This window comes from Miscanthus floridulus, chromosome 3 (genome assembly GCF_019320115.1).
Source record: "Miscanthus floridulus cultivar M001 chromosome 3, ASM1932011v1, whole genome shotgun sequence".
Lineage (NCBI taxonomy): Eukaryota > Viridiplantae > Streptophyta > Magnoliopsida > Poales > Poaceae > Miscanthus > Miscanthus floridulus.
In genome coordinates, this window is record NC_089582.1 from 152,269,540 (window position 1) to 152,282,826 (window position 13,287).

General features: G+C 47.8%; 2 protein-coding genes across 2 annotated transcripts; one reads left to right on the forward strand and one right to left on the reverse strand.

Annotated features, from left to right (window-relative positions):
• The first annotated feature begins 2,223 nt into the window (after positions 1-2,223).
• Positions 2,224-2,898, forward strand: LOC136544723 (uncharacterized). The gene has a single exon (XM_066536786.1). It carries the CDS (start codon positions 2,224-2,226, stop codon positions 2,896-2,898), a length of 675 nt encoding a protein of 224 aa, XP_066392883.1.
• Positions 2,899-4,629: 1,731 nt separating this feature from the next.
• Positions 4,630-6,466, reverse strand: LOC136547598 (thioredoxin-like 1-1, chloroplastic). The gene is made up of 4 exons (XM_066539564.1): positions 6,111-6,466; positions 5,717-5,893; positions 5,439-5,603; positions 4,630-5,354 (listed from the first exon to the last, which is right to left on the reverse strand). Exons 1-4 carry the CDS (start codon positions 6,330-6,332, stop codon positions 5,136-5,138), a joined length of 783 nt encoding a protein of 260 aa, XP_066395661.1. The 5' UTR covers positions 6,333-6,466; the 3' UTR covers positions 4,630-5,135.
• Positions 6,467-13,287: the final 6,821 nt, after the last annotated feature.

A 13,287-nucleotide genomic window follows, 5' to 3' on the forward strand; every position in this document is an offset into this window, starting at 1 on the left:
CAAATGGGAAATCCTAGGTTTATGGTTTAATGTTAACTGCTTTCGGTTCTTAGAAAGAAATTTGTTGTATTGTAGATATGGTTCTCATTGACATTTATTTGTGATGTTTTAATTTATATTTGTTAAATTACATCCGTTTTGTTAGATGCAAGAAATGTTTCGGGAGGAGTTTTGGCGAAAACAGGGTCATCCTCGAGAATTATACCCGACGCGTCTAGCAAAGATGCTCCCATCCCTCCTGACCTTCCTGTCCCTAACTGTGACTGTGGTTTTTCGGTCCATGTTTTTCAATCGAAACATCCGGATACAACGACGCGTTGCTTCTACACATACAGTCGTTTTAATGTAAGAAATTATTTTTACTATTCTTTTTCTTTATTTGTGTAAGTATGGTACTAATATTTTGTTGGAATCTCGTTGTGTAGGACCATGAGAGGTGCTTTTTCTTTCAGTGGATCGACGGTGCAGACAAGTTTGATCCTAGGTACCTCCTTTTCGACGATTAGTTTAAAGGGAGACATCCACGTGAGCACTTCAAGCGGTGGGTTCCACCCCCCCTAACCCCCCGCCAATGACGGCTAAGGAGAAGCACCTAGCCGCAGTTAGACAACTCGAGGAACCCCCTCTGTGCGATTATAAAGATCGAGCTGTGATAAATCCTGAGAATACGTTGAAGTTTGTGTGTCCAAACAAGCATGAAGTAAGTGCAAAGTGTATGTGTTGAAATGTTGAGCTATATGTGCTCATGTAGTAATGTCTACTTATTTAGGTGTTTTAATGGCGAAGTGTCATTTCAAGGAGCGTGACTGTCATCTCCCCGAAAGGTAGATGGAAGCTGTGAGTCTCCGACCGCCACCTATATTTAAGAAAAAGCAAGATTAGTTGTCAAAAAGTTAATCGCATAAATAAATGGCCATGAATGGAGGCAACGATTCAATTTAATACCTATCAACCAACGCAGTTATGGCCGCTAAGTTGAACTTGGGCAACCCACGACGGACCTGAAAAGAGATGACATCCAGGCTAGCTCTTTGCAGGAAAGGAGTGTACATGTCGTCGTATCGCATGTCCAAGAACCCACTGTGGGTTCTAGGACGAAGGAGCGGAAGGTCCTACATCGAATAAAACATAGTCTCCTGTTACTTCACGAACACATGTACGCTCACCAAATTTTGAACAAAACTTATAGATTATTACCTGCCCCAGCGCTATGAGACGTCCTCGATGGGCCGCCTCGTACGTCGGGTCTAGCAGGTGGAATTGCTCCATCCTAAAAAAAAGTGAATGAATTAGAATTTCAATATACAATAAAATATGAACTTAGAAATGTATAAGTAATTGACACAAATACAAGCATAAATTGAGACATGCATAATTAATTAAATGAATACGACAAATATAAAATAATAAAATCAACCAATAGTCGTAGATAAAGTTCTGGAACAGGAGCGTCGATGTGTGCTTGATGATCCATTGCTGGGGTAAATTCATGAGGGATGGGATCAACTAACACCTGGCGCACAACCATGTCCAAACATTACAGCTAGCTCTTCATAGCTGATCTCACATAGTTCTCCCACTGATCCGCACAACCAATTGAGATCATTCGCCTGAAGATATTGGAAGGAGAACCTAGGTGCAGTACACCATCAACTACAATGCCATCATCTCCAAGGCAATGCAACTTCTCCCGAGCCCTTGCAACCATCTCACTAAATAAAGGTCTATCATTGAATAGCACATGCACGCTTTGCATGTCAACAAACTCAACATATCCATAGCGATCGCTTTTCAACGGTGCCTCCATGATATATGGTCACTAGGTTGTCCATCTAGTTCAAACACGTAACGAAAAACATATCCTTTAGTCCAAATTAGACGATACATAGTACCTAACAAGTACTTTCTAACTACAAACTAAGTAAATAAGATAATAACTACGTATATATATACAGTGTACTCACTAAATAGCTAGATCGTATTTAGTTAACTAAATATGTAACTACATATCTAAATAGCTATCTAACTATATCTATGAACCTATGTATCTATGTTTCTATCTATCTACATATATATCTCACTAGATCACTAACTAAATCAACTACCTGAGTCATCACATTAACTAGTAAATAACAAATGCCAACTAAGTAGGTACATTGGATATTCATAATTTTTATCTTTCCAACGACTGATCCGTTGACGTTGACGGAGTCGCAGCGAACGATGGGCGTGGGTCAGGCCGACGATCCGGGCCGGCGGTGGCACGGCCGGGCGCTGCAGGTGGCGGGGTCGGCGGTGGCGCGGTCGACGACAGCGGTGGCGTGCGGTGGGCGCGGGATGCTCGGGGCTCCGCGCGGCGAGTCCGGCTCGACGGGCGCGGGAGGCACAGCGGCCGCGGTCGAGGCCGGTGGTGGAGGGCGGCAAGGCGGGGCGAAGCCAAGACGAGGAGAGGGTGCGGCGTGGGCGCAGGAACCGACGAGGGGACCAGGGCGCGAGCGGAGGGGCGCTGGCCGTGGCGCGGGCAGCCAGCCGCGGGCAACGACGCGACGTGGGGGGGTGGGCAGCGCGGCCGTGGGGCACGGGTCGGCCGCGGTGGCGCTCGGCGGGCTCGGGGCGGCCGTGGTGGCGCTTGGCGGATCGGGGCGCGGTGGCGCGGCGCGGGCGAGGGCAGCGGCGGCAAAGCTCGACTCTGCTCTACTAGGGCGAGAGAGGAAGAGGAAGAGAGGCGCGGGGCCCATAGGTAATGAAGGCTCGGCGCCAGCTACTCTGGTGCCGAGCTCGGCGCCAAGGCGCCAGAGTGGCTGGTGCCAAGCCCCCTACTGCCATGTCACCTACCCAGCCCAGGAGCTCGGCGCTAGGGACGTTAGCTCGGCGCCAGCATCGATGACGCTGAGCTAAGGGTCTATATTATGAAATCTTTCCTCTAGAGATCTATTTGTGAGAAACAAAAAAAAAAGGCTAAAATATAAAAAATTCGGAATCGTGGACCGTCCACTGGCATCGGTTGCGGCTCCGCCCAAATGGCCTACCACACCGCATCCGCCACAGCAAGCAGCAGTGCACACGGACGGACAGCCACTGGGCCGGGTCCCTCCTGGTGGGAGAGGCAGATAGTCAGGTAGTACCTGTTGATTGGGCCGGTCCGTTGCACTTGCACGCATCCCCGGAAGCCCAATCTATTATTTCGTTCGTTGGAGGCCTTCTCCAATCGTTCACGGCCCTGTCAAGACGCGATCGGCTGCCTCTTCAGTATTCAGGTTCAGCTTGTTTGCCTACCGGCCTACCAGTTGTCCAGCTGAGCGAGATATTTCATCCACTCCATCTGCAGTCTATTTCTATCCCGTCGCTGTTACTGAAAGTAAACCGACTGCCCTCTGATTCCCATCACACCGTTCGGATATTCTCAGATCAACCTGTGTGCGTTTCTGAATTTTCTGATGCTTCGGACTACCTGTGCCCCGATTCAAGACAATCCAAACTATCGAGCCCCTTGATTTTTTTTTAGAAATCCAAACTATCGAGCCATGAACCGTACCACAAATCGACGCTCAACGCTCTGTTCGTTCGGGCTGGTTTGGCTTATAAGTCATGGTTGAAAGTACTATTGGCTGGTTTGGTGTGAGAGAAAAATACTGTTGGTTGGCTCATAAGCCATGGCTTATAAACTAATACCCTGAACTTGGATAGCTCTTCGGGCTGTTGTTCGTTAGTCTGCCTGTCGAGATATTTTTTTATCCACTTCGTTCATCTGCAGTCTGTTCAATCGCTGTTACTGAAAAAGAAATATATATATATATATCTTTGTGGTCATGGATGTCACCATCTCTGTGACGTCGTCGTGTGATTCTCATCTGGAATATCCCCCTCCTATCGGAATCGGAAACAGCACCTCCCCTTCTGACTCTGACGGATGCGCAAGCAGTTCCGTGAAGATCTTCATTTTGTGATTGCTGCAGCAGCATCCACATACCCCTATCTGTACGAGTAACAACTGTTGCCCATACACAAATCAAGCAGCTGCGGTGAGGTTCAGTAGCAGTTGCGCACGTGAAGGTGCATTCAGTTCAGTAGCTAGTTTGTCTTAACAAGCTACAGTATCTGTCAAGGGAGACATACAAACTCTGATGCTAAAACGCTCAACAGACAACAATGCTCACGGGCCTGGCCGCTTGGATGCTTAAGTCTTAAACAAATTCCAACTGTGCTTTTTACTGTTTCTTGTAGCTGTATTGTTGAAGTGAATGTCTGATCCCCTCCAGTTCAAAATCATGACCCCCATTATCGGCCGGCACATGCCAAGATAACGCACGCCTTTCCGTCTCATGTGCCAAGATCATGACCTAAGACCTACCAATACCATCAGGAATGGCCATTACTTGTCCCGTGGATATACAAGCTAAAAGACAGGAGCCACAGACTGCCTTATGCCCTTATCCATGAAACTACTTGAAAGCTGATAAGATCATGCCGAAATGAGGGAGCAAAATAAAACAGGTCTGGCCTTTCGTCTGAACAGTCATCTTTAACGATTATCCTGACTCAATGCGCCAGCATAGCAATACCCAACGGACAGACATCTGTTTCAGGACAAGGTCACGAAAATAAATGAAACTGCAAGTTCAGATCAAGGAACAAACAGGTGGGTTGATTCAGTGATTCTGGTTCAGGCAACAAAACTTCAGCTTGGACACAAAGGGCAGAATTCAAGCTTTCGAGCACTGAACCTTGCAGCAGCAAGACAAACTGGAAAGACTTCTCGCTGCATAGAGGATTGGAATGACCCAGACAGGTTCGCCAAGCAAAGGATTTTCATGCTTGAGCAAGGTCTAAAGGTCTATAGATGCAACGATACAGACGCAAGAGTCAGAGCAGCAGACTTTACAAAAGATTAAGCCTGCGCATCCGCATCTCATTTTTTCTGTCGCTCCAGAATCAGACCACGAAAGAATCAAATCTGTACAATCCGGAGGAGCCACCTCCGATGAAACTAACTAGGGTTGTCTATCTTCCAGATGACAACAATGAATTATCCGATCCCTGGCTGAGCAGCTGCTGAGTCGCGGACGGAGGCAGAGGAAGCCATGGGCCTCCCGCTCCCGGTGCAGCAGCCTCCTTGGCTTGATCGCTTCTATGGCTTATAAGCCGGCTGACGCTGTTACGTTGTGTGAGAAAAACACTGTATCATATGCCTCGACAGCTTCAGCGAGCGGGACGAGGACCGGCTTCTCGTAGGTGAACTGCAGGTCCCTGTTGGCAGCCAAGGCCACGAGCTCCGACTCGTCCAGACCCCGCGCAGGGCCGAGGCTGCACCTGTCAGCCCCGTGCTTGGCGAGCGCGTCCTTGAACTTCTTGATCTGAAAACAAGCACAATTGTAGCAAACATGTTACAATGCATTCATCTACTGCTTCTTAGAGTTGGAGAGGTGGTCGATTCTTACCGTTGCATTGGTGCAGCTGAAGCTGCTGACCCGTCCCTCGGCTCCCCTGTAGAACCTGAAGAACGGGAGGACATGGACATGGAGGCTGTAGCACATGGACTTGTGCGTCTCGTAGTTCACCTGCAGGAACAGGACGTCCGGGTTCTTCTCGGCGAACTGGACAATCTGCGCGGCAGAATCCATCAATCCCCGTCAGCACAGAGAATAGAATCGACCAAATCTTTGGGTGTTCTTGGAATCCGACGCGGCAGGTTTTCAGCAGCGAGCGAGCTGCGTACCTTGGGGTGGAGGGCGCGGCAGCCGCCACAGCCTGGGGAGAAGAAGTCGACGACGACGAGTTTGTCGCCGGCGTCGAGGAGGGAGTCTGCGAGGTCCTGAGCGGACTCAATCTCCCGCATGTTGGGGTGCACACCCTTCTCCCACCACCGCGTGGCCTTGGGAAACGACAGGTTCATCTGCAGCAACAAGGGGGCACAGATTTTTAGCTCGAATCCAGCAGCCTTCAACAGGCCAAAGAAATTCGAAGCCCGACAATGAGTAAGGGGGGAAATAGAGATCCAAATTCCCACGGCGGGAATGGAATCTAAAAAAAATAAGGATCTTTTTATTTGAGCCCTTTATTTGAATCTTGCAAGTGAAACAACACAGGAAGCGCTTGATGAAGCGAGCAACCTGTCCAGGCGCGGCGGCGGCCTCGAGGCTCCGAGACAGGGGTCTCGGCTTCCTATCCGACACCGACATCCTCCCGGCGGAGAAGGAGCTCTTGGTGGCGTACCCGCCGACCGGCAGGGACTCCGCGAGCGCGGCCTTGGCGGCGCCCCTGGCCCGGCCGGCCACGCCCACATCCCCGGCGCACGGCGACGCCACGACGCTCTTGCACAACGCCTCAGCCATGCCGTCCGAAATGGAATCCCACACTTCGCGAGGAGCGTGCTAGCGAGCGAGGGTGCTGCAGCAGCGGAGAGAGCACGCGAGGGCGGAGGAGAGAAACGAGGGAGAGAAGACGTCGCTGCAATGGCGGATGTGGCGAAGAGAGGAGAAAAGCAGCGCCCATTTAGAGGACAGAAAGGGAGGGCGCACGCACGCTTTTTACCCCACCCACGCCTCTTTTCCCCTCCCCCGCAACGGCTTCCGCGTGCGGTAACTCTCGCTCGGGCAGGGGACCGTCGGATCCTCGCGGGCCGACGGGCCGATGCGCCCTGGCGGCGGTTGCGGCCGCTTTTACCGTGCGGTTAAAGGCGGGCGGAAGTGGATATAGTGGTGTGGATAAGACCGAGGCTGGGGGCCTCGCCAGCGGTCCGTACAGGCAGTTGAACGTGACACGTATTTGTCGTGCCTGCCGGGTACGGTGCTCGGGTGCCGCGTAGCACTGGGTTCTGTTCCATGGACGAGCGGGCCCACTACAGCGAAAAGTGACGGGAACGGATGACCCACACACCAGTAACGCGCTGTAGTTTGTTCGTTCCAAGTGTAGGAGTAGTACGTACGCAAATTCAAAGACGGTATTCACACCCACACACCAGTAACGCGCTGTAGTTTGTTCGTTCCAAGTGTAGGAGTAGTACGTACGCAAATTCAAAGACGGTATTCACACTGTATTTTATTTTGGAAAAATTACACTCTGTTGATTCGATCTGAACTTTGAGTACTAGGCTTAAAGAAATCCAGCTTTGACCTTGTACCGGCGCTGACGGTGCGACCTCTGTCGGTGCACTGTTGTGACCGTTGACCGCTTAGCTAGGTTCCACGTTTACTTTGTTTAGCGTGGGTGGGGGGTAAACATAGGCAGGTGGTAAACGCGACATGCATGGTCCAGCAGCCACTGCTCCAGAAGCGATTTGCACACGGGCTAATTGTAGCCACTGCAGTTTAAGTTGGTTGGCACTTGGCAGTAGGGATTCTGATTAGCCTAATCCACCTGTCCGGTGGTTACAATATCGTTGATAATAACCGTGCTAAGGTCAAGTACATTATTAGTACTGTTATCTTACTTGTAGACGATCTAATGCAATGCCATGTGATTTGAAGAGAACTCCTACGGTGTGTAGCTAGGTGCTTGTTCGGTGGGACTTATCGCTGCTGCAGCTGATTTGTCGTGAAAGAAAAACACTGGCCCTGTTTGGATACTCTAGCACAGCTAGAGGTTAGAGTTAGTTTCTAGCTCAGGACTAGCCCTGAACTAACTCTAGCCTAAGAGATGTTTGGATACAAGGGTTAAAATGATAATAAATGTGCTTTCCAAATCATTGGTGCAGGTAAAAGTAGAGAGAAAACAGTGGACCCCACCTCAAATAGCCCCAACTAGCCCAAATAATCACCTCTTTGGGGGGATAGTTTTTTAGGGTGGGCTAGTTGCAAATAACCCACTCTAGCCCTCCTGTTTGGCTACTTTAGGGCTAATTGAGCTTCAACTAGCCCAAACTAGCTCTAACCCATGGATCCAAACAGGGCCACTATTCCGATGGCTGAAAAGTAGGACTAATTCTGACTGATAAGCTCAGACGAAAAGGGCCTTTAACTACTCTAGCTAACCATTGGTACTCCGTACATGGAGTACGTGTCGTGGCTTGCATCAGTCCGGGTAATGTCGTGCTTACTACGGATTCAGAATAGAGTTCTCCGGGTTTAAGAGATGGTACTAAAACTGTGAAAGTTGGGATGCTTTTTTCTTATTAGAAAAAAAGAAATGAGGGCAAGCAACTCATGGCGCGACCGACCATGCCGGTGCTGCTGCAATAATGCATGTCGCCGTTGATGGCAAATAGCAAGCGGGCGAACGGCAAACCGCGGCGCTGCATGTATACCAGTCTACCAGACCACAGATTACGCCGAATGGGAAATGGGCCAATGGGGGCACACCAATTGAGCTTGACGACACTGCATCTGCATGGATGACTCGGAGTTTAGTGCCGCCGGTGCCATGTGATGCAACGAGCGAGCCCATTCCTAGAGAGTGAGACAGACTGAACGAGTACTGGAGACGAGAGCAAGCAGATGGGCATGGCGCTGCCGCGGCCCAAAAACAAAACGACGCAGGGCTCGGCATGCTGCCGCGGTGCGTCGTCGCGTCGCATCGCATCTAAAAATGGCAACGGGGAATTCCCCGTCGGAGGTTGCCTCCCCATCCCCGTTCCCGCGGGGAGAAAAAATCCCCGTCCCCGTCCCCGTCCCCGCCAAAGCTCACGGGGATGATTTCTCCCCCATCCCCGCCCCCGCGAGGGGAAAAATCCCCGTCGGGGATCTCCGTCCCCGCATTTGTTCATCACCATTCAGGTTAATTCATCATCATTCACATGAGTTCATCGACACAATATTAGAGTACACCACGAATCACAATTCAAAAATAGCTAAATAGCAAGAAGCAGGATATTAATCATCACAAAGGTGTAGAACTAGGGTTATTGTTGTTATATATACTCAGAAGACATTGGGCCTTTGTGGGCTGGTTGGGCCATCAGGAAAGAGAGCAAAGCCTGTATATAAACGGGGCGGGGATGCGGGTATCGGGGACGGGGAATGCTCCCCCAGACCCGTCCCTGCCAAACCCGACGGGGGACGTTTTCTCCCCGTTTAGATCCCCGTGGGAACATATTTGACTCCATCCCCATCCCCTAATAGGGGAATTCCCCGCGGGGAATCGAGGATCGGGTCCCGTTGCCATCTTTAATCGCATCATCCGTGGTCCGTTTGAGGCTGGCAGGCGGGACCGCGGCTCGCGGCGGGAGCACGAGTCACATGGGGGCCATGCACCGCTGTGTGTGGGCCTGCGGCTGTTCTCCTCTCTCTCTCTCTCTCTCTCTCTCATCGTCAGCATTGACTGTGCGAGGCGTCAGGCGTCAGGCCCACCCGCAGAGACGGAGACTGAGACGGTCCACCCTACCCTACACGCTGTCACGATTGGACTGGTTGTCTGGGGGGTGCAGACGGCAGAGAGCCGACTGGCACGGAGAGGACGTTGGATTCCCAGAGCTGGGTCTGACTCGGACGCCAGTCACCACACCTGCCAGTCTGCCACTTGCTTCCACCGGTCCTCCTCCGGTCCCTCCTCATCTCCACGCTGCCTGGTACCACACCACTGTGACGTACAGTACGCAACTCGTGTACTCACTCCGTCCAGAGAGAATGTAATATTGTATTTTAAACTTTTTTCAAAAAATATATATATAATTGTAGAGTTAGAGATCACTTTTTTAAATGGGATTCACCAATTAAAAATATCCCTATATTACTAAAAACTATCATTCATGAGAAGAACATTCCAAAAGACAACCATTTCTGTAATGATAGAGGAGGAACAAATGTGTAATTTTACACCTACACTAATCTTACCTCGAAAAACGAGATTTACATCCTTTCTGGCACTCACGGAGGGAGTACTACTATCACAACTCGCAACTGAGTACGTATGTGTGGCAGAACCTCCTGAATTATATGGCTCACATGTGCATGTCATTGTCTTACAAACTTCTGACTGCTGCACATGGGAGCCAGACAACTCTAGAAGAAACTCGAATCATCCACCTAATCATTACGAGCAGGATACACCACAGGAATCATTGCAGTATTACAACAGTTGTACAAATATACAAATATATTACATTGTATAAACAGCGAAAGTCTTACCAGCCATAAGTTTATAAACCATTTATTTAGTTATTACAAACCATAAGTTTTAGCCATCTAGACAGTGGAGTAGCATGACAAGTACCACTTATATTACAACACCCAACAGAGTTTCACCCTGCCCAAGGGTGCACAACAAACTTCTACTCCTAAGACCCTTCCTCCAGAACCGTCATAGAGCAGGGGCACATGCCAAACTGCTGATGAGGCTCACCTGCAACAAGGGTTTAACAAACCCTGAGTACAAAGGTACTCAACAAGACTTATTCGACGAAACAAAAAGACTCCAAGGATATACAGGATTACGAGGAATCAAGGTAAGTCTAAAGCAAGAATCAAGATTAACTTTGTATAAAAGCTTCCTAATTATTGATCCTTACTTTCAATGTTTTAGCTCAAGTTAATTCAATACAAGTCTCCATTTTACACCTAATCTAATTCAACCACTTCAGTAACCATCATATTAGGTGATCATAAGTACCAATGTTTCATTAATAAATCTATGATGTATGGTCAGAGGATCGGGTCTCCTTTTCCGAGAAGCACGGCGATTCAAATCGCTTAAGCCTAGCTAGGGTTTTCTGACCACACGACATATGCAGGTCCTAGACCTACATATATCAACCTTCACTTGGATCCTCCAAAACGTGAACCGGTCTGTGCTACCCGAGAATACAGTACTCCACCATCCTACGTCATCCGTGATGTTTTCGTAAGGTGGGTACACGCTAATCTCACCATCTCCCACTCCTAGTGCGTAGTTAGCTTTTCACATAATGGAATAGCCGAGGTCTTAGGCTTACTGGAGTATGTGGCCAGTACTACAAAGTCCCAACCACACGGTGGCCTACAACGAACGGTCCTCAATCGACACAGACAGGGCAAGTACGACCAGGCAAACCCTGTCGGCTTAACCACCAAAGACCATTTTCATGTCCCATCCAGTCTCAAGTTATTCAGATTCATTATTAAGCCTCAGGACATCTCCTAAGTATCGAACCATTGTGAATGATGAAATCACCACTCGGCTCTTATCAACTAAGCATTGCTAAGCATAACTAACCTATGGTAACTAGCAGGGTGACAAGGAATAGTATTAAAATGCCAAGGTAGTCATGCATGAATTGGTAATCAATCAACTCCTAATCTTACTTAATGCAACAGGCATAAGACTTAAGTGATTAACATTTATAAAACACAAGAAATGTGTTTATGATCTAGGGCTTGCCTTCGATGTTGGGGTTGTCAGATTCCTCAGATGGACCACAGATATCAAACCCAACCTCCACAGAGTGAAAGCCCGCCTCTAGGACTTGCTCAACCAAAGGTTCACCACTCTCGTTCACTAAACGTAAATAAAATGCATGCCTTAGATTAATGAAGTGCTAAGCATGGATTATGAAGACTAAACAAGATTAATTACTTGAATACAACTTTCCTTCGTGGTTAAGTTTGGTTAATTACTCACAAAGCAATATTAGTTATTATTATTATTAACAAGTTGATTATGAGCTCACAAGCAAGTAATTAACTTACCGAGAAACATCAAAGGTGTTTTGTGTCCCAAGGTCTACAGTCAATCTAAAAGTTCACTCAAGTCATTTTAGGATCTATCCTAATTATTTTAGCATTAATTAACTACTTAATTAAAGGCATGTATTTAAGTGGATAATTAAATTTATCAAAACAATATCATACTTTTTGTGAAGGTAGATTATTGCACATAACATTTACATAAAAGTTTTATGATTAAAATATAATTATTTTAGCCTATAAAAAATCATGGAAGGTGCATTTATTAATTAAAAGAGGTAATTTTAAGCATGTAAAAACTATTGATTTTCATCCTTTCATATTTTTCCTAGATATATCACATCATTATGAGACTACATAAAAAATTTCATGATTTTATCAGGTCTAGATATTTTTCTATGAATTAAACAAGATTTAGCATTTTTCTGGATAAGGTCCAATCCACACTCTCGCCGCCCTCCCCCTCCCACACTCCTGCCGCCGCCCCTTCCCATCCCTCCCAGCGCCGTCGCCCCCTCTCCTCCCTACCACCGCCACCCACACTCCCGCCGTCGCCCCCTCCCCTCCCTCCTGGCACCGTCACCCACACTTCTCCTTCCCTAGCTCCTGCCTGGATAAGAAGAAACCCTAGCGGCGCCCTCCCCCTTGCCACACTCCTGCCGCCCACACTCCCGGCGTCACCACCCCCTCCCTTCCCTACCGGCGCCAACTCGACTAGACTCCTCCAAATCCGTTTGGTACGTACACTTCTTTTTCTTGAATCAGTTTGTTCATCTTGCTCCCTACGAAGTGAGAAAAAATGAAGTCCACATGAGATAGATTCTTGATTGATTTCTGTTTATAGAGGCTGGATTAGTTTTTTATTCCAAAAATAGGTTTGAATCCTCGGGTAGCTGGGTAAGCAAAAGGGTGAACTAGAGATGTTTAAATCTGATTTCCTTGCTCACAAATTTTTCAAGGGTCCCCACGTGTGAGGAGCCAATCATTTGTTCGTTCTGACGTGCATCAACACTAACTGGATTGAGGAGAGGAACAAGTGACACCACACTGTACACTAGGAACCTTGTTGATCAGATTCGAGGACAATTGAAGAAGGCACTGCTTCCCTCTCCCACGAACTGCAAACCTTTCCGATTGAATAGCAGTAAGTATCAGTTGACTAATGCATTTTGATTGAATAGCAATAGTGTTTTAGACATTGGCTAGAATGCACTTGTTTGTTAAGCTGCATACTCAATCCTTAATTTAGCAGAAAAGAATCTTACTGCTATTTCAAATTTTTTAGTTGGTATGTGACAAATTATTTCTATTTGCCTATTTGTTTTGTGACTATTATTTGTGTCAGATTGTTGTGACATTAAAACATATTTTATTTTTAAAATAGAACAAGAATAATGGTAGACCGTGAATGGGTGTATAGTGGTTGGTCTCGTGGGTAGCCTCCTTCTCATGAGTGGATCGAAAACACAAATAAGTTTCTAGACCACGCATTCTCTATGTTGAGTCTGGTTGAAAATGACACCATTAAGTGTCCGTGTGCCTTTTGTCAAAACTATGCTTGGCATAAAAGGTTTGATATAGAGATGCATTTGTGTAAACATGGGTTTAGGGATGACTACAAAATATGGACATCACATGGAGAGAGTCATGTTGAAGTTGGAAGTGATGAGAGTTCTGAGGAAGCTGATCGCAT